Genomic DNA, 25,088 nt, shown 5'->3' with positions numbered 1-25,088 from the left:
TATTATGGCATGTTCAACTGGTGGCAGAGATCAATATCTCTGTTCCTCAACATTTTCTATTACCTTCTGACATGTGGTATCAACATTCACGGCTGCTATCTCTTGTGTAGTCAGACTGACATTTCTGGCTGATATAGCTTCTCCCACTTTCTGGGATTTTAGAGAGGCAAGGTCATGATGGTCTTTCACAATTATGAAATGTATCACATTCGGGAGTTGGTTCTATGTCTTTTGGTGACTCCTTCCTGCTGCATTTCCTCGATGTGCTGGCACCACTTTATGCCTTCCTCTGTTATTGTGGCATCCTTTACCAGCAGAGCTCTGTACATGTCTTCTGTGGCCCCTTTCATCAAATATGAGATTTTGTCAGCTTCTGCCATATTTGGATTCTCGATGTGGCATAGGGCCTAAACGTTCACTGATAACAGTGAGTCATTTCCCCATGACTTTTGTGTTCCCTGTTCTTCAGTTAAGTGGACTCACTATTGATTGTCATTAAATGTTTTCTTCAGTTCAGTCTGGTATTTGTCCTAGCTACCAAGGTTCTCTTCATTGTTCTTGAACCACTGCTGGACTGTGAATCCAAGTAAAAGTGCACTTTTACCAAACACACCATGTCATCCTATCTGTTTTTCTTGATGACTTGGTCAAATCATTAGAAACATTTCATCGGGCCCTGTCCAATGTCTCCAGAAAATACTGACGGATGCTTGATGTGCAGCCGACTTGCTGTTGATTTGGAGTCCATTGGTCTGCTGAATATATGGACCTCAGGAACGATGTCCTACTTTTATTCTGGTTCTTGTCCATGTAAGCAATGCCTTTTACATTATCTAATTGGAGCCACAGTGATATGGATGAGTTGTGGTACTTGGCACCTCCACCAAAAAATGTCCCATCATAATCACAATCAAGTACAAATCCAAAATTAGGGTTGTCAAAGAAGTACACTACTTAGTATTGAGAGTACATTTGTTATGGATGTCAAAGACAGGCAGAGAACTGCTCCCTGGATGGACAGTGCTACAATTTATAAAACACTGATTATTCCAGAATATGAAAACATTACAAACATAAGAGAATTTGAGAAACTTAAGAAATGATAAGTGCTAAATAACAAGTATTTGCTGGAGATTGAGTCTGGACTGGCAACCCTCAGAAAAGTAGCCTGTGATGCTAATTGGTACTTCCTTCTGCATGCAGTCCAGCTCACGGCAAGTGACGTCATGAAGGCTGGATATTCATACTCATACCAAACACTTTCTATGTGATTCTTTTACCAGTCAGTGACTTGGGACTTTTTAGTGTTCCTTCCCAAGACTGAAAATCAGATTATATTTTGTGAATGTGGTGCCCCAACACCCATTAAGTATTTTTAAAAAATAAAAAATAAAACATATGCCAAGAGCTGATAGCGAACATTAAGATGGATTTGATTTTTAGGTTACTAGATGACAGTCTGAATAATGAAACCGGTTGTGAACAATAAAGAATTTATTAGCAGGTCTTGGCAGCTGAACTATGGCATATTTTAATTAAGTCAGTTTTATTACACTTATATGAGAAAAAATAAAAATAAAACTTCCTTAGTACCTGAAAGGTAAATTAATGCCTTTCTCTGTTTGCTTCTTTGAAAGAATTTGATGTTAGTAATATGGAATATGTTATAAAAGTGAATTTTGTACCTGAGTTATTGTTATAAATTTTTTAATTATTATTTCTACTATGATACTCGGTTATAGAAACTACTTATGTTTCACAGTAATGCTGTGAATTTTCCTTCTTTATTAAAGCCTAGAAAATCTTACGGAGAACAATATTTGCACCCTTTACCCTAAAACCCACCCTTTTCCTTAGTAATTACTTTTTCACTTCATAGTTTATACAACAAAGGATTTATTACACTAACAGTCTATATTATTTTGTCCACATCTTTTCCATACATCTGGCGTGGTGAGACACTCCATACCATCTTTTCTCTTACTTCTCAACTTTCTGCCACCTTCAGTTTAACTTTAAATATTTGCTCAACCAACTAAAGAAAAAAAAGAATAGGCAACTTGTATATGATTTGAGTTCAATATGACTGTACAAGACCTGTATTTAGGTAGATTTTTGATTTAAGGCCACAAAAAGCAACATATTTTCCAGTGTCCTAATAATCAGCAAAAGTGTGCCTCTAAATTATAAATGGATGACAGACAAAAATATTCTGTCAAGACAAATGATAGGTTTAACTTTGCATTTTCTCAGTATGTCACTAACTGGAATGAGAAGGGCATGGGTACCACTGAACATGCACTAAAAGCTTATTCTGCAAATGAAGGTATACTTGGATAATATAATAAGAGTGATACTTGCCTGAAGATACCGTTGTACAACCATGTGTGCAATGACCTCCTTCTGCTCATTTTCAATGAGTACATCGAGGAACTCTATGTTTCGTCTGTCAGTAGCAGTCAGAATACGACCTGCTGAATCTGACCCAGCAGCCAGGGCCAGCAGCTCTGTTGCCATTGTCTCACACTGCTTACCAGCAGCTATCAAGTCTTTAGCTCTCTCTTTCTCCTGTTAGAGGCGTTTAAAACACATTTTAGTACCTAAATTATCTACTTACAGTTGCAGTAAAAATAAATTATTACATTTAACCACTAATATTTCCCATACAAAAGAAGAATCATACAGCTATCATGAATGGGATACTTCATGGGCTTGACCAGCTACCTAATTAGAAAGTTCCTTAGGGAAAAGTGAATGTTACATCTTGTGCACCTGTTCAGTGAGGACGATTGCAATGAGCACACACTGAGTATGACTTTGCACTTATGCTGCTGATGAAAGAGCAGAAAGGCTGGTGGCACATACCCTGTACTTCCATTGCATAGCATCAGGCGGTCACCAAGCACATAGCCCTAATGCAGCTGACAGATTATAATCAACAATGTTGCATGCCACCAGGCCATTACTGACTGTGAGGTTTGGAATTTAAATGAAGACATTGGTGCACATCAGGTGATAAGAAATTATGCACCACCAAATCTTCTACATTACTGGTGAAATGTCAGTGATTTAAATTTCTTCCCCATGTAATGTGGCTTGCATATGCATTTATACTACTTCACATTGTGCACCTACTTATACTTGGCAATGTTTAATTGTTTTTAATTATAATTTTAACAATTTACATGAGGCTAAAATCTGAAGATTATGAAGTATTAGAAGAAGAAAATACATATCTGGTAAGAAAAAATGTTAATCACAAGAAGGGTTCTATTAGAAGGTAATCCCAAATAAAAATCTGTATAAAAGACAATAAAAATATGCTGTTCAAAAGCCATTTGAGACAGCTGTAACTTGTATTGAAAATGTTTTTGCCATATGGTATTTGTGTGACAGAATAGTGCATGGAACTGGAACTGATTTAGCCATAAAATGACAGATGGAAACACCTGAGAAATGAAACTGATGTCACAACCAAAGATGGGAGATCCTGAGTAATGAACTGTGATGGCACTGTATCTAAAATAAGATGTCGTACTGTTTCATTTACTTAGTCTCTTGTGAATTCAGGGATATTGTTAAGGTCCATATAAAGGTAACTGCATCACTATAACTGAATATAATCAACTGTATCATTTACATCATAGAAGTAAAACTTACACAAGAAACATTAGCCCTTAGATGAAATTATAAATTTTCATGGCCAGCATTCTCAAAGAAAGTTCATTATGGGGATACTATCACATTGTATCACAAAAGAAATGAAAATAAACTGGAAACGTCAACTGGATTATGACTATGCGTTGGTCAATTTGATAGAGGTTGCCTATCATCAACTTATCTACATCCTGAAATAGCACACCATAACTCTCCATCTTGCTAAGATAATATGTCTGTGATGTACCAGTAGGAATAAAGGCATAATTTTGAGGAGAGCTTTCCACCAGTAACAAATTACATAGATCACCATTTACTCAGTCCAAGACCAGTTCAGGTTTATAAAATGTTGGCATTATGTCATTCCATTTTGTAACAGGACCAGAGAATATGAGTGCAATGATTTTATCCCAGTAGCCCTTGTTTGTTTAATGTATACATATGTATTCTTTATTTCATCATTAATTAGCTGGTAGCAACAACACAATCTTCTTCAGGGTGATATAAAGTTATATCACTTGCAAAGAGCAAAAACAGTTTGTTATTTCCTAAATTTGAATTCAGAAATCTCTCTTCTTAACAGTCTTTTTTGCAGATTTTCAGAACCGAAAAACATCCACACAAAGTTTCGTAATCACTGTAACTTTGTTTTATTATTTTTAGGTGATATTTTGGATTTTTATATCTTATTTATATTTGAATGTTGATTCGGATTGAAAGAAGTGAAAAACTCAAGGAAATGAGTATATGACTGTTGTTTACACATAGTAATATGAGAGTGAATAAAATAAAAACAGGATTTCAGTCCCCGATCATTAACAGTTGGTAGGACTGGACCTGCACTTCTAGTATTGATGGATGGGGCCATTAGGAGTGGGCAGGGCTAGCCATTACATACTTCCAACAGCTTCGTCAGTAATGCTCAAAATGTCAGAGCAGCAGGTGCACCTCCCTCCACTGTTAATGCATAATTATAAAATTTCTTGCTCATGAAGGAGTTCAAACAACAGAAGTTTTCCACAAATTGATTGCAAAGTTCAGTGAGTAAACAGTGTCGAGGATGCATGAGTTCGTCTGCCATAAAGAGTTCAAGGAAGGTCGAGAACATGTGGAAAATCAGCAACAGGATCATCTCATTAAAGACAAGAACATTCATGTGGTTTGAGACATTCCTGAAGGTGACTGACAGGCGAGAAATTGCAGAACAGGTCAGAATAAGTTACGAGAGCTGTCAAGCAATCATAACAAATGACCTGCAGTTCCCGACAGTGTGTTCCAGATGGATCTATTGTTGTAAATCAGAAGTTGAGGTGTTTGGAGGTCTGTCAGAAGCTTACAGCAAGGTTTGCAAAAAAAGGTGGTGCATTTTTGAGTTGGAGCATTACATGTGACAAAACATGGATCCTGCACTACACTACCAAATCCAAACAAACCAGTAAGGAGTGGCAGAGGACTGTCAGCTAGCAACACATAATCAGTGCTGCATATTACTGTGAGCTGTTGAAGAGGGTTAGGGATGCATATTGCTGCAAAAGAAGAAACCAACCACTTCGACTGGTCACCCTTCTCCATGAAAATGCCAGGGGCCACACACTAGTTCTAAAGGTCTCCAAACTACAGGAAATGTACTGGGCTCAAGATTGATCATCCTACTTGCAGCTCAGACCTACCAACCTGTGATTTACCTTTGGTTGGACTTCTTAAGGAAGTTAAGGGAACTTGTACGCAATTGGCTCCTCATGCAACCAGCTTCATACTATGATGCTGTGATGAAAAGCCTTCCTTCTCAATGGGAAAAAAAAATTGTAAAGTGATAAAATATGTGGGAAAATAAATTTTTGTTTTTTGCTAATGAATTAAAAAAAAAAAAATCCCATTTATATTTGATTCATCCTCGTACAATATGTACACAGTTAAGACATAAGATCTTGCTGATGAATTGTATTTCAGTATTAAAAATGAACTTTTGTATAACAATACTACAGTTACAAAATTTTTGATTCCTTTACGATGATGGTTGCATTTTAAGTCAGTAAAATAGCTCTTAAAGAAAACCTTGGAAACCAGAAAAATATGGATCTCTGATTAACCTGTCTGGAGAACCTATGCCAGAAATGGCAGTTAAACATAGGATATAATGAATTCAATGTTCGCTACAGACACCAAAAAAATTTTGACCTGAAGCGTCCAATTAGCAGACAAATATGTTCTTGAACTAGCAAGCAAGTTTCTGTCTTTTATGACACTGTTATCTGAATGAAGTACAATGAAAAGATGATGTATACAACAGATTTTCTGACAATTTAAGGTACGTAAGTTGAAAGTTTCAACTGTCGGATTACCTTGGGCTATCGATGATCCATTTGTTTTGACACAGTTTTCAGTTTTGCTACAATATCTAGATTACCCTTTAGTCTAACATTAAAATGGTACACAAAAATGCTGTTTCTTAATCATTCTGTTTCTATAATAGGCCAATCTAACAAAAGGGGGTGCAGGGAGGAGAAAAAACTGCTAAATAAAAGTAGCAAGGAGTGACCATCAGATACCACAAATATAATTATAAGAACTGCTGACCTATAATAAATTTTCTAGTGTTTTTCAGATTTTTTTTTCATTTTTTTTTTATTGTGAGCAGATGACATAATGTTCAACCTTCCATTTGCTTTTGTATTGTAATACTCAAGGAGAATGATAGGAAAGGATTCATGAGTGGACTCATGTGCTAATGTCTGAAAGTTCCTCCTGGTGGAAAACAACATTATTCCTGTAAGTATCACAAATAAAATGTATGCTGAATTTTCATCAGCCAGTAACTGAATAATATTCTAGATTACAAAAAGCCATATTTCATATTTTATGCTATATTGGTACATGCTGTCCATCATTATATTATTTTGTAATGTTAGGTATATATTATACTGTGTCAATATTATAGCTTATTAATTTTTTTATGTTTGAGTACATATGAATGTGAATTTATCATCAAAAGTAAGCTAATAGACTCACCTTTGTAGAAAGTACAACAAAGATATTTGACAATTTAGCTGCAGTGTCAACAGGAGCTGGTGACACCAGGATGAAGTCTTCAATTGTTTTGTTGTTATTGTTTTTGCTGCATATCATCAAGTTGTAAACAAACTGAAAATTTCAAAACAAATTTATAGTGTGGTATGCAATTTTTCTATTTTTAGTTTTTAAATCACAGTCTTACTTTACATTATTACAATGCTCCTGCTTCACTCAAATGATCACAAATTCTGAATGTTCATGATGGATTAAAAGTGATTTCTGGGTCACAACGTGAGGTCAGTGGCCACTCAACCAAGTATTCTGTGCATACCTCACACACTGTGTCAAGGCTTCAACCTATCACCAAATGTATTGCCTTGCAAAATTCAAACCAACCTTTAATCAATCATGAATTATCAGGCCAGTAATATACTCTGCTAAGAATAAAGAATACAAATCTGTCAATTGTAGAAAAATCAGATGAGATCTTCAAAGCAAAGTTTCCTAATACTCTGAGGTAAGCATAAATATTACATTCAATTTCACACCTTTATTGTTACACGAACTGCATGAAGACCGTAGAGATTAGCACACTATAAGCTGATACCATACATTACAATTACACCTGATAATTACATCTTACACACAAGAAAAACAAACATACATGGGTACATAAGCAAATATAAAAATGATTCCTTATCTTTTAAAATCAGAGCAACATTTTATATTTTGAATTTATTCTGCAGAACAATTGGATTAAATATAAAACAGGTAATAACATATTCCTATGTTTTTCATAATCTCAAAGGAAATGTTTCTCTATTATTCAGGACAATGAAAATGAAGCTGATTGAGTCTTCAAGGGAATAGACTGGTAGTCATCAGCCCCTAAGATCACTTGGTGCTTGGTTCATAATATTATTGGGGTAAGAGAAGGGCATCACTCTTCTACTGGACTGGAGATAAGCCAGCTGACAGGAATTACTTCTGCAAGTTAAGGAAAAAGAGATCATTCCTGGGGAATCTGAGAGTCTATGGTGTTATACTTTCAGGAATGTCACTGGTCTACAGTAAGTCAGACTGTATAGGACTTGGCTCAACCTCAGACTGGTAGTTAAGGTGTGAGTGGTAAGTTCCTGATGGTTTTATTTTCATCATTGCAAGTATTGGTCATAACCTGTCTTATTTCCATAAAATTAAGGAGAGAAGTGACATCATGGCCCCTCCCAGCTGATGTTGCAGGGGATGGCACTCCTATATCCACCCCAACCCTTGGGCACACCTAGATAGGTCGCTACTCTGGTATCCTGGCCTGGTGAGTCTGAAGACTTGCCAGAAGTCACGGAACTCTGTAACAGACGCTAGGCAGTACTGCAACATCTTGAGGTGCTGGTATCGCCACTGAATGTGCTGTCCATTGAGCTATACCTGGCTTGCCAGCCTAATGGTGCCTGCAGCCACCCTTTAAAGTTAACAGTGCAAAGGCTCAATTTCAGAAGTGATTTTTCTGAGTTTTGGTATCATTGTCACCACAAACCATTCTTGTGTTCTCTGGATTTGCAACATCTTAGGGTTTTGCTCTTGAATACTTGTTGGACTTGTTATTCTGTGGTGTTGTCTCTTCTGTCTGTTCTCCTCTTGTTGTTGTTGTCTTCCTGTTTGCTGTTAGCGTCTTGCTGTTGACAGCCTGGCCAATGGCCACTTTCTATAGGTTCCCAAGTTCGATTCTGGGCACTACAATTTGTGATGAGGTAAAAGGTTTGCTGTGTCACACAGATTAGAACAGAAACAGCAACAACTGCTCCTGCAGCAGCAATTGAAATGGCATGTCAGGCAGCATTTTCACCAGCAGCAATGGTAACAGTGGTAGCGGACTGAATTGCTCCATCAGGATATTCGGCTTTTGAAGGATCAAGTGCAAGTTCAGAGTCCCCAATCTGTGTAGGTGGTGGTTACTTGCCAGGTCAACAGCTACCCACCTGCACTTCTGCCTTTTAACAATGCTGAAGAGGATTGAGACACATATTTGTAGTGAATGAAACAGCACTTCACAGCCTTTCAAGTCTCTGATGATACTCTTCAGTGTCCATTATTCCTTTCATGGGACTTTTCCGGAGATGTTTTTCTTCCTGAAGAAGTTGGCTCAGTTCCTGAATTACATCACACTCACTTTTGAGGAGATGTGTTCCTTGATTTCCACTGTGATTTGAGGTTCATCAATGTTACATGCAACCTTGGCAGTCAAATTACACTTGGGTGACTGATTTTCAAGGTTTGGGCCACTGTTGCGATTTCCTTGTATCAACTCTGATTGCAAAACCTCATACACCAACTCCTTGATTCGAGAAATAGTAGTCCAGTTTGCTCCCAGTACAGAGGTACACACTGCTGCTCTTAAGCTGGATGACCCTGCCTTGGATGATATTTTGAAAACTGAACACTCTTTTGACATCATGCAGGAAGTGACGAGCATCTTGTGGTTCAGCAACAAGTACCAGCAGTTCAGATGCTGCATTGTGTCCCGGGGACGGGGCCAAACTCTTGTGAGCACATTCCAGACAGCAGCAGAGATTAATTGATTTCTGACGTGCCATGGCCTCTGAACATTACAGCAAAAAGCCTGCCCCCCTCCCCTGATGGTCAACATGAGCAGTGGGGTTCTTTGTCATATCTAGACTGCTTCATGGCACACCTACAAGCAAACTGTCCCAATTGTGGGGCATGCTGCACCTGTTGTGGGAAGATGGACATTTCTCAACTGTCTGTTGTAATCTGTGGGGCCATTAGGATCCTGTTCTCTACATGCAGCTAGGGACAGTACATGAACTTCAGGCAATTGTTCCTCAGTGCAGTCCTTCCACTATCAAGCTGTTTATTACCCTCACAATTGCATATCAGGATAGCCATTTCCAAGTTGACACAAAAGCTACCATTTTCTCGGTCAACCTCCAAATGTATGCTCATCCTGGTTCCCTTGGATTGGCCTTCCCTCATGCATTGTCTGTGCCTGGTGACTGTTCGTTACCCCTCCAGGATCAATTCACAATTACAGCTGCCTACAAAAAGATCACATGGCTGATATCTTTGTTGTCGATAGTCACCTTGTGGGCAATGTTTTCAGTCTGGTTGCCTTCTCACTGTTCGGATTCTCCATCACATATGCAGTCACCTCTGACGCCATTCCCTTCCAGGAGCTCAATGACCTCTGTGCCACCTTCAAGCCTATATTCAAACCTACCCTGGGATGTGCCACAGATTTCCAGGTACATATCTCTTTATGACCAGATACGGTGCCTCATTTCTGAATGACACAACCCACTCCATTCTCCATAAGGACAACCATTATGTAAGAACTCTACTACCTCGATGAAGCTGGGATGATTGAACCTGTTAAAACCATCACCTGGGCTACAATGATGACAGTAGCCAGGAAACCCAATGACTCCCTCCAGCAACTGAAGATTTTTAAGTGACAATCAGTGTCAAGGCACAAGTGTAAACCTACCTCATACGATATCCAGAGGATCTCCTCACAAAACTTGTCAGTTTATTCCTAGAGTAATCTATGGTTCTATTGTAGACTTTTGTTAAATCTGAATTACTTATGGACGAAATCATTTTTCAAAGAAGGTAATGAGTTTGTTAACAAGTTTCCTTTTTTTCATTCATATCATGAGCACTGTAAACTCCAAATTAACTCTTCTGATGGAGGAGTTCAAGTGACATCAATGAATATGTCCCAAAACAGACATAAATCCCATACTGGTATGTTTCATGGATGAAGCTATTTTCATCAGGTCACTCTCTATAGAACACTATGAACCTATAAGTACTATTGCCGGGCACTCCCACTATGACCACAGAATCTTCCTTTGACAAAGCTTTACGTAATGATCTTACACCCTCTATCAGCTGATCAACATTAGCAGGTGGTTTAAAAAAGCTGCTGAGCTGGTAATCTGGACCTAGATCATCCTGAAATTGTTGGCCAACACCTGTGCTATGTGAACCACCTAACAATAATACTTTCTTTCTCTTTATAGATTTTTCTACCTCCTTATTTCTCAAATTCCTTTTGAAAGTTTGTTGTGCCCTTTCTACAGCTTTATCCACATATAGGTCACCTTCTTCTAAATGGGACTACAGATGTAATATATTTTCCACATTAATGACAACAAAGTCTGGAAAAGTCCTATGTCTGTTCCATCTATTACCTGCAGCCACTTCCCAATTCTATCTACCCTTCTCCCTCACGTAACCTGCCCACGTGTATCCTTGCCTTGTCTACGAGTAGTTCAGCTTGATGAGCTGCAATGCTTTGGTCCTGTTCCACAATTTTCTGATCTCTAATGGTATATCCTCCAACACCATTGCAGAGGCTCATTTAGTCCCCTGATTCCCTCACCACTACAGTTGCCTCAATAGAAAAAGGTACAGCAGGCACCATACCACAATCCAAAGTTAACAGTCCTAGAATTTCTCACTCATGGTAAATGACACAAGTACACCTATAATAAATTGATGGAGTACTGAATGAAGTGAAGAAATGTGTTTTAAAAATTAGGAAAAACACAAAATACTACACAACATTACTGAACCAGGCTATTTAAATTTACATTATTTTGCGTTAATGTAAGTCAGATAAGAGAGTGTTAATGACTGTCATTTCTACCAAATACATACACTTTCCTAGTGTTCATCATCATTTAGTTTAGTTGAGCATAATCACTTTGACAATGTCACAGCTGCTAATTCCACTTTTCAGAGTAGCACTTCTGGAGATATTGGATTTGCCTGAAGCCTGGAGTACAAAGGATTTCTGCCTGAATCTCAGTCACTTGAGTTGTGAACTGCATTTTCAAGTCCCCCATTTTGGTATAATATGCCAGTGCCACAAATACTGACACTCACACGCCAGCCTTTAAAAAACATGTTGGATGGCATCAGTGTGTGCCTTCAACTCATGCACAAGACCTCTGCATTTGCTTTCCACCAACTCTCATATGCCTTTTCTTCAATATAATTTATAGTCTGGATTAACTTCCCATTCTATTCCCTGAAACCCCAAATTTTAACTATTTATAATAATCAGATGTCATTCACCATCTGAATATTAATGGGGATGCCATCAATAAATTTTCTACCTGAAAGAAAACTAAATATATTTCACAATATAATTTCTGGGAGAGTGGAGGATTTTCTTTGAAAAATCTGGCATTATGACAGAAAAACAGGAAATCTTAAAGTTTCAGCTATTAGAATGATGAAACTTTCTTTCCCAGGACTTGACATCAAATCTTTAAGTACAGGGACCGATGACCTTTGCAGTCTGGTCCTTCAACCCCACAAACCAACCAACCTTTAAGTACACTCTCGTACACTCTCAAACTTTAAGTATGAAATTTGTGCAAATATAGGCATCCTTCTGTGTCAATAAGGTCTTGAAATTAAAAACTTATTTGTAATAAGGCAGCTTCTATGAGAGCAAAATGATCACAGGTCGTAAACTGTTTGTGAGATTTGATTTATTATGACAGCATTTGGACTGTAGTGAATGATCTTATTGGGAGATTAATCATGACAATCTACAGACTATTTGCAGTGTGTTAGGAAGTACTATCTATCCTATTATCATCTAGTGTCTCCAGCTGACAATATGAGACTGCTGGTGTGCACCCTGAATACCACAAATAGCCCTTAAATCGATGCAGCAGGTATCCAAAGAAGATTCTATGCCATCGATGCATCTTCCTCTGCACATATTACAGATTGCTGTTTATGCAAACCAGACCTGTGTTAGTTATATGTGCTATAGAAGAAGTGATACACTGCAACAAGTGTGGATACATATTTCCAGAATTGACAGAGCCACAAATTTCAATTTTTGAATCAATTTCCGTTTATCACTCACTGTGAGGAATCACAAAATATTTCATTCAGGACAGTCTAAGTACAGGTTGCTGTCCATATAATTGTGACAACAATGGAATAACTACAGCAGTATGAGTAACACACTGAAATGGGAAGAAACAATTTAAAAATGAATCTGATTTGCAATTAAAGTCAAACAAAAACGACTAGATATTTATGACTACTGAAGCATAACAATGTTACTTTAATACACACAGCATTCAGAATTGATGGCTATACTGAGAACAGAGTGGAAGTTATAACTAGGAAATTATGTAAAAGGACACTAGTACAAAATTGATTGCCAATTTGTAAAAGTGCACAATATCACAGCACAAAACAAGTTCCTTCTTTAGCTGCATCTGTACTCTAAAACTACTATTAAATATATGGCAGAGTATAGCCCAACTTCTCACTGTACCACACATCAGGACCTCTTCCTGTCCCATTTGTATAAAGAATGTGGGAAGAATGACTGCTTAAATGCCTCTGTGGGCACTATAATTAGTCTAATCTTATCTCTGCAGTCCCAATGAGAGTGATACATGGGCACTGTAGTATAATTCTAGATTCCTTACTTGGTACTAGTTCTTCCATCTTCAAGTCTTGGCCAGTTCACCTTTTAACATTTCCGTGATGCTCTCCCATGACTCAAACAAAAATGTGACTATTAGTACTGCCCATCTCTCTACAATTTCAATATCCCCTTTTAGTTTTATAGTCCTTCTGTGTGAATATTGTACACATTACCTTGAAAACAAACACCTTCAACTATTAGTAGTCATCTGTTAACTAATCAACATAAAAATATAATTTGGTCATTTTCCATTTAGTGTTTCATTTTACACATTCCTCAATTTTGTCTTTTCAGATTAATAAATGCAGAAGTCCAGTCCTGTGGGTACAGTCACCATCATCGGTGAGTTTATTTACTTTCTTAATAAACCATAGTGATGTTCACATAGCTTTTTTTCTCCTGCAGTACAGATGATATTTTGGTACAGAGTGTCATGTACAGTTTTTGTGGTTTGCACACTGCCAATATTTTATCAAAACTTACGAAAAACTGTACTCACAAATCAGAACACACAGATTTATGACAGTGGTTTGGCAGTAAGTGAGATGGCTCCATGGTAGTCTAAGCCAGCTGTCTGTAATAAAAGAGTTTAAAGCTGGTGCGTGCAATATTAACAGTGACACTCCATTTTGCTGACAACACAAAATATAGTATACTTGATTATTATTTGCTACCACCACTGTACTAAACTTAACTGCTATATTTAATGCTTGATAATAATGCTCTTTTGCTGATACAATCCCTCCTCTATACTGTGATAAGAAGTTATTCCTTAACTGACTGAACTGGCGTCGTGTTGTAGGCATCAGGAAGCTACAGAAGTCTGCATATTATTTCATGTCAAGCCAGTATTCTAATTCTGCGGTTAATTTGACGTAATTTTAAAGCATTCAACCTGGTAGCAGAGTTTACTTCAGTTAAGCGGTCAGATGTGTTAAAACAACGCTAAACTGTTTGTGTAAGTTAAAAGGAATTCCATCAGACTCATATAACTGGGCGCATTATAACTTGACCACGAGGTCTTAGGGAAGCTGGAGAAATACGTTACAGCAGGTAAGTTCTCTGACGTAGAGGCAGAAACATTCCACAGACGTTGCTACTCAGAATCGACAAAAGAAGGCCGCAGGGAGTGGCACAAAGGGCGTCAATGAAACCAGCCCTTTCGCTCGGGCGTTGATTCTCGGTTATTTCGCGGTCGAAAACGTCAGTTCACAGTGCGATGTGCAGCAGGAATACGTTCTTCACACCCTTTGACACTGCTGACACCCATGGGTGTTTCAGCCTTTCTCTAAGGAAATTGCCCGCAGCTCGTGGTCGTGCGGTAGCGTTCTCGCTTCCTGCGCCTGGGTTCCCGGGTTCGATTCCCGGCGGGGTCAGGGATTTTCTCTGCCTCGTGATGGCTGGGTGTTGTGTAATATCCTTAGGTTAATTAGGTTTAAGTAGTTCTAAGTTCTAGGGGACTGATGACCATAGATGTTAAGTCCCATAGTGCTCAGAGCCATTTGAAGCATTTTTTCTAAGGACTTTGTATGGTTGCATCCCCATCGACCGTGATCGCAACTGTTTGGATCGCAGTGCGACCACAGTTTTTGCTCTCGTGTATGGAATGGGACCACTAGGGACTGTTGGAAGAAATCTGAACGTGATCCGAAACAGCTAAGGATGCTTGTGTTTTCTCAGCACTCGTAGTTTTCGTCCTCTTGCGGCGTGATCATGGGGGGGTTGTGACATTAACCTGTGCGTGAATAAAATGGCAAAGGGTTCGTCTAAGAATCCCCCGTTCGGCGAAACCCTCGGTGTCGCCCACTCGCCTTTGTTGAGCAACTTATAAATGTGCCTGTACAGACAGCCACCATGATGAGAGTACCAGACGCCTGCAAGCAGGCTACGCTGCAACTCTTCCACCGCTACAATCCTGCTCTTGCGCCTGATAGTAGGCCACCTGGGGTTGAAGAGTGTCGAAGGGGTCGTTGGTCTGCAAGCGTCTAGGCCTTCGTCATGGGTTCCGTCTGCACAGGTACATTCTTAAAATTCTCAATAGAGCTGAGCAAGTGCCACTATTGGCGATTTGAGTGTTCTTAAAGGGACCCTATGCCGTTTTATTCATGCATTTGGCAATGTCACATCCTCCTGTCATTACGACACAGGACGACACAAAATGGGAATGCTGAGAAAGCATAAGCATCTGTAACTGCTTCGGATCACGTTCAAATTTAGTCGAATGGTTTTCAACACCCTTAGTGGTTCCAACTTGTACAGGAGAGAAAAAAATGCGATCGCTGTGCTCTGCAAACTGGTGCGATCGAGGCTTGAAACGCCCATGGGTGTCACCAGTCTCAAAGGGAGTGAAGAACATCAAGGAATGTCTTCCATGGCCACCCGTAAGAGAACTGTGTGTTCTGTACATTGGGCATCGCAGTTCTGACTCCATCGCGGAGGTGTCAAAAGAAGGGGTGAAATGTGGGTAAGAGGGGCTGTGACGATCTTCCTATCGTGTCACACGTCCAGGGCGACACTGAGCAGAATTGTGATGAAATTTGGTGCCAGTGTGACATCATTAAACCACCTTACACTTTTTTTTTGCATGCAGCACTGTCGAAACCGATTTTGATGTCGCAGATGTAATGGTTCTATATTTACGTGACCATTACGGCACTCCAACCCCAGTTCTCGATACCAGTAATATCGTACTTCTTTTCTGTGAAGTATCAAACATATTTTTGTGACAGTATTCACATTTGGTTTTATTAATGTATAGGTACTCCGATGTATCGATATATTACAGTGATATGGTTCTTGAGTGTATTCATTTCTGTGAGACTGTCGTAATCTTTGACTTACTTGTAACCGTTTTGGCGCGAATGCACAAAGAGCAGTCTTTGTTTCACTTTGCAGAAGTTGTAATTTCACTTTGTAAAAAAACAGTCAAGTCTTGTGTTTGGTTAAAGTGGAAATTAAATATATGAAGATTGATACAAAACTGTTTTCTTGATGATGTGACAATTAAGAAGAAGTATACCTGAATTTACAACAAGTTTAATAAAAATGTGGATTGTGACCACCAAGTCAAAAATTATTTCTACCATACCATTGTTCTGATCTGGGATTGTTTGATCATTAAGAATTTCCTGAAAAACCCATTTGTTAGGTCTTCAAATATTGCTAAAATACAGATCTGGACCTTCTAGCAGTCAAAGGGGAATCACCCTAGAATCAACAAGATGAGCCATAACAACTTCGACAAAATCTACGTGGGGATCCATTCAAGATAAGTACCAAAATTAATGACTTTTTTTCAGTGACTTCATTATTTCCATTCTGACGATACCATCCACAGTCAATAACTTTATTGTTGCCTGATAAAACGAACATATGCTGCGTGAGCAACATTATTAATCTGATTTCTAACCTACTTTGCAAGTGGTGGTATTATTAGACAGGGAGCCACGGTTTTGCATCATAACAGAGAAAGTTGTACGCGCCTTTGACTCAAATTTTAAAGTTAAGCGTCGCAGTGTGTGGGAATCATGGTGTTCGAAAACGTGATCCTTTAATTCTATTGTGCAGTGTAGTTGATTACAGCAAGTGAGCTCAAATGGAGCTCAAATGAAGTATTTATGAAGAGGCTTGCATAGTTTGGTTTGGTATGGTTTAAATTTAATACTGGTTTGGATCAAACCAGTATTGAGATAAAAGATGAAATATACTTAAAACAATTCATGAGAAAAGAGGAGGCGTGCCAGTCAATCACTTACAAACCCATACCTCATTATGAACCATGGTGGGCGTATGTCTTTCTCTGGTAGACACACGTGTAGCATATCCAGTCTCAACAGTTGATGTCCTCAACTGTTGTACCTTCATCTGACTAGCAACTCGTACAAGTCACCAAAGTGCGCATCATTTGCGACGGCGGCCGAGTTTAGGTTCGTTCTGCGCATTTGACGTCACAGAACACAGTCGGCCAATGAACAGAGAACGACGTTGCCAGAGCTCGACTGCAGTGCAGAGCACGGACGAATGTCTTCAGTTTTAGAAACGTTCAGTCATAAATAAAGTAATTGAACAAAAGCAATGTCTTGATAGCAGACTTTCCTTTATAGAAAGTTTGGAAAAAGCATTATTTATACTAATTGCTTCATATTCTATTAATTGAGTAAACCAAACAAGCAATAAGCCTCCTAATTCAGGCGATAGCAAGGAAAGGTGTTTGTATCATTCTCACTAACCGCTTTTTCTCAATAAAGAACAGCGGTAATTGTTTATTTCCTAATTTACTTCGACCAAACGTGAGTAATTCGTAGTCATACCAACAGTGTTTGCCGGTATTTTGCGTGATATTTTGAAGTCCTCCGGGAAAACTGTTCAGTGATGAACTGCATTAGCGGAATGGTTGAGGTGTATGGCTACGAAGTAAAAGATTCTGAGTTCAAACCTTGTTTGGTGCTTAATATTTTATTTATTTAAAACCAATATAGTAGTGTCTTACTTCATGAATTTTATTCGTTTGAATGTAATTTTATGAAATTTCTAGTGGCAAGTAAAATCGACCGTACGGAAAGTGTACGCTATGGACTTCTACCTCTGCAAACTCTTAAAAATTTCGTGCAGTGGTTTACTACATCTAATGCTGCACAATAACTGCGTTGAACATCAAAATAAAATTAAGTTATTTATGGGGGGAAGGTATCAGTCAAGAAGATGTGTAAAAATCACATTTTTGGGCCAAATAGTTTTTGTGAAATCGAATGATAAACGGTGTCAAAGCAGTCGAAACATCATGTGTCTGCTGAGGCGAGCAGTGCAGTGATAACAAAATCGCGCACAGCGCGGAATGCGGGGAGCACGTCTCTGTAGCAGCGAAAGGGTTAATGCGGCCGTGGTGGCTTTACTTCATAAACTGCGCGCTCCCCCCTAAACGTAAGTTTACGAACTATACTACGGCGCTGCTTCTCTTGGCGCGTACAACTGGCAACGCAGCAATCTCCCGTGTCTGGGCGGGCATGCGCGGTACGCCAAGATAAAAGAATTGAAATATAGTGGCAGAAACAGAAGTGAGTAAAGCGCGCAGCGAGTCTTACCCTGCGGTCGTCCATCAGCGAGTATGTGTCGTGCTCCTTGGTCATGAGGTACTTGAGCACGTCGTTGTGGCCCTCTGCGGCGGCGAACCAGATGGGGGCGCTGCCGTAGTTGGTCTCGCTCTTGGGGGAAGCCCCGGACTCCACCAGCAGGCGCACCACGTCGATGTAGCCGGCGCGCGCCGCGCAGTGCAGCGAAGTCCAGCCGTTCTGCCAACACACGGGCACTGTGCAGTTGGTCCAGTCTCTCTCTCTCTCTCTCTCTCTCTCTCTCTCTCTCTCTCTCTCTCTCTCTCTCTCTCTTAGCAGAGTGAAGGGGCCATCACACGCTCAACGTTTATTACGCAATACTCAGTATTGCGCAATAATATTGATGGTCTGTGTATGGGATTGGCGGCTTGCGCAATATATTAAAGTAGATCGCAGAGCATTAAAATATTGGCGCTCGTTCAATATACTGCGTAATATATTGTACCGTGTAAAGACAGTGATGCGCAATAAACGGCGATTCCTGCTGAAACCGAGAGAAATTTAATTCGCTCCGGACGAATTTCCGCAAAGAATTCAAACAAATAAATGACAAAATATTAAAGAGTGTGGTGGAGGATGTACAGTATATTTAAGTACCAAGCGTTACTTTGAGAAATGAATTCCTGACTGTTTAGGAAACGCCGGATACCTCGTTGTCGACAGTAGCAGAGGAAACTGAAGTCATGCTGTCAGGACAGTAACCAAAAATGTTTATTTGCTTGAAGCAGTTTCCAGGATATCAAATAAGATCAGGCCAACCGTCCAGTAGGTAACATGTTTTTCTTTTCCTTGCAACAGTTGAGACACCACTGACATAAGATCATGTAAGCTTTCAATCCGTAATCAGTAAATAATTGTTTTGCATAATTTCCAACAGTTGTTACTCTAGGGAAATACTTTGAAAACAGTTATGTACACGATTAATTACACAATTTACTTTTTAAACAATTTGTAATTAGTGGTTGCTGTTGTGCGTCACGAATCTATGCTCCAGTAAATGAGTCCCTGTTTCACTTAAATGTTTACTGGAAGCTTTTCAGATGATTTCGTCTGTACTGTTCGCCGCGAATGCAGAGTTCTAAACCGACGCGTCCCCGGCATAACTCTTGGCCAATAATATTGTGCCGTTCTACTACTCGCACTATCGCGCGATATAAATAAATATTGGAAGTCTGAGGCCCCCTCTGCTTGTTCATCTGTAAATGTTGCGCATTCCTTCAACACGGGAATTGCAAGACTATCAACAGTGAAAGTTCAGGGTTGATAACTATCAGAACGACCGGCAGCAATCCAAGAACTTAACCGCTCGGAAGAAAATTATCGTCCTTTAATAACGAACGTGCTATCACAAGTACCTAAATGAGACGAGACTTGGGACAACAATAGTTTGATGACATGTACACACTAATAATTATATTGACACAAGTATTCAAATTAATCAGTTTTACTCAGTAAATGGTGCGCTAATTCTTATACACGGTTTGTTGCACGACGACTGTCGGATAAAATGCTGAAGACGGGCAGGCAGCAGTCTCATCTTTCGTGTATCAGCATTTTTTCCGTCAACTCTTGTTTCGAGTTTAACCTATCTTCAGATGGCAGAGTTATTGCTTCATTACATAGCATTCGTAGTAAAGGTAAAAAACCGTTAATATAATCAAGAACTTTTTTGATGGAAGCTGCTTTGAGAGCAGGTGTAGGTTAAAGGGCGTCAGGACAGTGCAAAAAGGGCTCGATTTTCAAAGGTTGCAGGAACAACAACACAGGAGGAGGGTAGACATAGCAACAATCAATAACGTAGTTGTAAACTGTCGTAGCTGTGTTGGGAAAGAACCAGAGCTCCAAGCGATAATGGAAAGCAGTGAGGCTCAAATCTTTCTAGATACCGACTAAAAACGGGGAGATAAGTTGAGCCGAAACTTTTACAAAGGATCTTAAGTGTTCAGAAACGATAGTATAAATACACACATTAAAAAAAGTTTTGCATCGCCCCAGCTCCCAGAACTCCTGAAGATAGACGTTCATTGTGGATATTGTATCACACAGCCCCTTTGAATGTTCAGAGATGTCACTAAACTTGCCCAAAGATGTAAACAACCATGCATGAGCAGCGCGTATTAGACGGAGGGGATAAGACAGCCGATCAGTTCCAGTCACTCCCCCAGCAAGGAGGTACACGGCTCGTGTTGTCTGTAGTTCAACCATGCCTAGACGGTCAATACCGCGGTTAGAGCGCGTCTGCATTGTTACTTTGTGCCAGAGAGGGCTCTCAACAAGGAAAGTGCCCGGGCGTCTCGGAGTGAACCAAAGCGATGTTGTTCGGACATGAGGAGGTGCAGAGAGACAGGAACTGTCGATGGCATGCCTCACTCACGCCGCCCAAGGGCTATTACTGCCGTGGACGACCGTTACCTACGGATTATGTCTCGGTGGAACCCTGACAGCAACACCACCATTGTTGAATAATGCTTTTCGTGCAGCCGCAGGACGTCGTGTTACGATTCAAACTGTGCGCAATAGGTTGCATGATGCGCAGCTTCACTCCCGATGTCCATGGCGAGGTCCATCTTTGCTACCACGACACCATGCAGCGTGGTACAGATGGGCCCACCAAGATGCCGAATGGACCACTCGGGTCTGGCATCCCGTTCTCTTCACCGATGAATGTCCCATATGTCTTCAAACAGACAACCATCGGAGACGTGTTTGGAGGCAACCCGGTCAGGCTGAACGCTTTAGACACACTTTCCAGCGAGTGCAGCAAGGTGGAGGTTCGCTGCTGTTTTGGGGTGGCATTATGTGGCGCCGACTTACGCCGCTGGTGGTCACGAAAGGCGCCGTAACGGCTGTACGATACGTGAATGCCATCCTCGGACCGATAGTGCAGCCATATCGGCAGCATATTGGCGAGCTCCTTCATGGACGACAATTCGCGTCCCCACCATGCACATCTTGTGAATGACTTCCTTCAGGATAACAACATCGCTCGACTAGAGTGGCAGCACATTCTCCAGACATGAATCCTATCGAACATGCCTGGGATGGATTGAAAAGGGCTGTTTATGGACGACATGACCCATCACCCACTCTGAGGGATCTACGCCGAATCGCCGTTGAGGAGTGGGACAATCTGAACCAACAGTGCCTTGAGGAACTTGTGGGTAGTATGCCATAACGAATACAGGCATGCATCAATGTAAGTGGACGTGCTACTGGGTATTAGAGGTTTCGGTGTGTACAGCAATCTGGACCACCACCTCTGAAGGTCTCGCTGTATGGTGGTACAACATACAATGTGTGGTTTTCATGAGCAATAAGATGGGCGGAAATGATGTTTATGTTGATCTCTACTCCAATTTTCTGTTCAAGTTTCGGTACTCTCTGAACAGAGGTGATGCAAAACTTTTTTTTTGTGTGTTTACATATGATACTGCAGTGTCTGTATTATTCTGAACTCAATGCAGTTCCTTTGGATACGCATGCATGTCTAAAGGAACAGACACTGCGGCGACTACAGCCGTTATGAAATACATTAATTGTATTCGTAATTGCGTATATGGACAGCCACCAGCTGTAGAACGGAATGACAACGCAAATTTGTGCCGAACGGGACTCGAAGGAGGATTTCCCTCTTATCGCGAGCGGTCACCTTACTATTTAACTATCCATGCTCGACTCACGGCCAGCCCCAAACGTCCATATGTCATCAACTATGCGTCTACAATCTGCACTCGTGCATCCATTGTGTATATTCCCGTACATTGAATGTATTTCATGATGGATGTAGTCGCCGCAGAGTCTATTCCTTTGGACATGCATTCATGTCCAAAGTAACTCTGCGGCGTAATTCAGAATAACATGGCACTGCAATATCGTATTTATTCGCCGACGGGCAAGCAACTTTCAAGTAATATGTCTCACCTGTACGGGAATATACATAATCGATGTACACTCCTGGAAATGGAAAAAAGAACACATTGACACCGGTGTGTCAGACCCACCATACTTGCTCCGGACACTGCGAGAGGGCTGTACAAGCAATGATCACACGCACGGCACAGCGGACACACCAGGAACCGCGGTGTTGGCCGTCGAATGGCGCTAGCTGCGCAGCATTTGTGCACCGCCGCCGTCAGTGTCAGCCAGTTTGCCGTGGCATACGGAGCTCCATCGCAGTCTTTAACACTGGTAGCATGCCGCGACAGCGTGGACGTGAACCGTATGTGCAGTTGACGGACTTTGAGCGAGGGCGTATAGTGGGCATGCGAGAGGCCGGGTGGACGTACCGCCGAATTGCTCAACATGTGGGGCGTGAGGTCTCCACAAGTACATCGATGTTGTCGCCAGTGGTCGGCGGAAGGTGCACGTGCCCGTCGACCTGGGACCGGACCGCAGCGACGCACAGATGCACGCCAAGACCGTAGGATCCTACGCAGTGCCGTAGGGGACCGCACCGCCACTTCCCAGCAAATTAGGGTCACTGTTGCTCCTGGGGTATCGGTGAGGACCATTCGCAACCGTCTCCATGAAGCTGGGCTACGGTCCCGCACACCGTTAGGCCGCCTTCCGCTCACGCCCCAACATCGTGCAGCCCGCCTCCAGTGGTGTCGCGACAGGCGTGAATGGAGGGACGAATGGAGACGTGTCGTCTTCAGCGATGAGAGTCGCTTCTGCCTTGGTGCCAATGATGGTCGTATGCGTGTTTGGCGCCGTGCAGGTGAGCGCCACAATCAGGACTGCATACGACCGAGGCACACAGGGCCAACACCCGGCATCATGGTGTGGGGAGCGATCTCCTACACTGGCCGTACACCACTGGTGATCGTCGAGGGGACACTGAATAGTGCACGGTACATCCAAACCGTCATCGAACCCATCGTTCTACCATTCCTAGACCGGCAAGGGAACTTGCTGTACCAACAGGACAATGCACGTCCGCATGTATCCCGTGCCACCCAACATGCTCTAGAAGGTGTAAGTCAACTACCCTGGCCAGCAAGATCTCCGGATCTGTCCCCCATTGAGGATGTTTGGGACTGGATGAAGCGTCGTCTCACGCGGTCTGCACGTCCAGCACGAACGCTGGTCCAACTGAGGCGCCAGGTGGAAATGGCATGGCAAGCCGTTCCACAGGGCTACGTCCAGCATCTCTACGATCGTCTCCATGGGAGAACAGCAGCCTGCATTGCTGCGAAAGGTGGATATACACTGTACCAGTGCCGACATTGTGCATGCTCTGTTGCCTGTGTCTATGTGCCTGTGGTTCTGTCAGTGTGATCATGTGATGTATCTGACCCCAGGAATGTGTCAATAAAGTTTCCCCTTCCTGGGACAATGAATTCACGGTGTTCTTATTTCAATTTCCAGGAGTGTACGATTACAGGGTGTAGTCGCATGGTTGACGACATATGGAAGTTTGGGTCTGGCCGCGAGTCGTGCACGGATAGCCAAATGGTAAAGTGACAGCTCGCGATTAGCGGGAAATCTGGGTTCGAGTCCGGATCCGCCAAGAATTTTCATTGTCGTTATTCCATTCTACAGCTGATGGCTATCCACGTATGCAATTGCGAATACAATGAATGCATATTATAAATAAACTTGGTGGTGGCGACTTTGTTGCTGTTAGATGTAGTTTATCTTGAAAGTACATGGCTCCTGTAAATTAGTTTGGGTAGAGGCTATACTTGACAACCGGAACAAGTTCATAATTGGTTCCTCCTAACGAGCCCCCCCCCCCCCCCCCCGACCTACGTGATACATTTGTTGAACGGTTCAAAGAAAACTTGAGCGTCATCACAAATAAGTACCACACTTCTAAAATTATAGTTGGTGGCGATTATAATTTACTTTCCATTTTCTATCGAAAATACGTATTCAAAGCCGGTGGTAGGCATAAAACATCGTCAGAATTTGTACAAAATGTTATATTTTGAGCAATAAGTTAGGTGCCTATTCGAAATGTAAATGGTTGCGAAAACATAATTGATCTCTTAGCAACAAATAATCCTGAGTAAATACACTCATGCATGTAAATGAAGGATTATTGCAGAATGTGGTGCCACACAACGTGGCACTACACAAAACTGGCACTAATAGCATAGGCACATAGGGAACACACACGACACACATCTGTAAGTCCACGGTATTGGTGATAAGTTGAGAAAACCGTCACGAAACTCACGTGCTAGAAAACGCCACTGTTTCCTGCGCATGTACTCCGACATCAATATGAGATATGATCACCATGCACACATACACAGGCCGCACAACGGGTTGGCATACTCTGGATCAGGTGGTCGAGTAGCTGCTGGGGTATAGCCTCCCATTCTTGCATCAGTGCCTGTCGGAGCTCCTGAAGTGTCGTAGGGTTTGAAGACGTGCAGCGATACGTCGACCGATACACCTGAGCTGTTACAGTTCCTCTGTCAGACATGTAGGGGTTTAGGTCTAGAGAACAGCCAGGCCACTCCATTCGCCTGATATCTTCTGTTTCAAGGTACTCCTCCACAATGGCAGCGCGGTGGGGCAGTGCTTCATCATCCACCAGGAGGAAGGTGGGACCCACTGCACCCCTGTAAATGCGGACATACTGGTGCAAAATGACGTCCCGATACACCTGAGCTGTTACAGTTCCTCTGTCAGACATGTAGGGGTGTACGTGCACCAATCATAATCCCACCCTACACCATCAAACCACGACCTCCATAGAGGTCCCTTTCAAGGACATTAAGGGGTTGGTATCTGGTTCCTGTTTCACGCCAGGTGAAAAGCCGGCGAGAATCACTCTTCAGACTATACCTGGACTCGTCTGTGAACATAACCTG

The 25,088-nt window shown here is 41.4% G+C and overlaps 1 protein-coding gene across 1 annotated transcript in view; it reads right to left on the bottom strand.

Annotated features, from left to right (window-relative positions):
• LOC124620279 (serine/threonine-protein phosphatase 6 regulatory ankyrin repeat subunit A) overlaps positions 1-25,088 on the bottom strand; it is a 437,897-nt gene that overhangs the window by 115,438 nt on the left and 297,371 nt on the right. The window contains exons 14-16 of the mRNA XM_047146947.1: positions 18,238-18,444; positions 6,667-6,798; positions 2,362-2,568 (exon numbers count right to left, since the gene is read on the bottom strand). Of these exons, the coding sequence (XP_047002903.1) occupies positions 2,362-2,568; positions 6,667-6,798; positions 18,238-18,444 (546 nt within the window). The remainder of the gene's footprint in view (positions 1-2,361; positions 2,569-6,666; positions 6,799-18,237; positions 18,445-25,088) is intronic.

This window comes from Schistocerca americana, chromosome 6, assembly GCF_021461395.2.
Source record: "Schistocerca americana isolate TAMUIC-IGC-003095 chromosome 6, iqSchAmer2.1, whole genome shotgun sequence".
In the NCBI taxonomy this organism is placed as follows: domain Eukaryota; kingdom Metazoa; phylum Arthropoda; class Insecta; order Orthoptera; family Acrididae; genus Schistocerca; species Schistocerca americana.
Note: the sequence above shows the minus strand (reverse complement) of the source record. Positions and strands in the feature narration are given on the sequence as shown.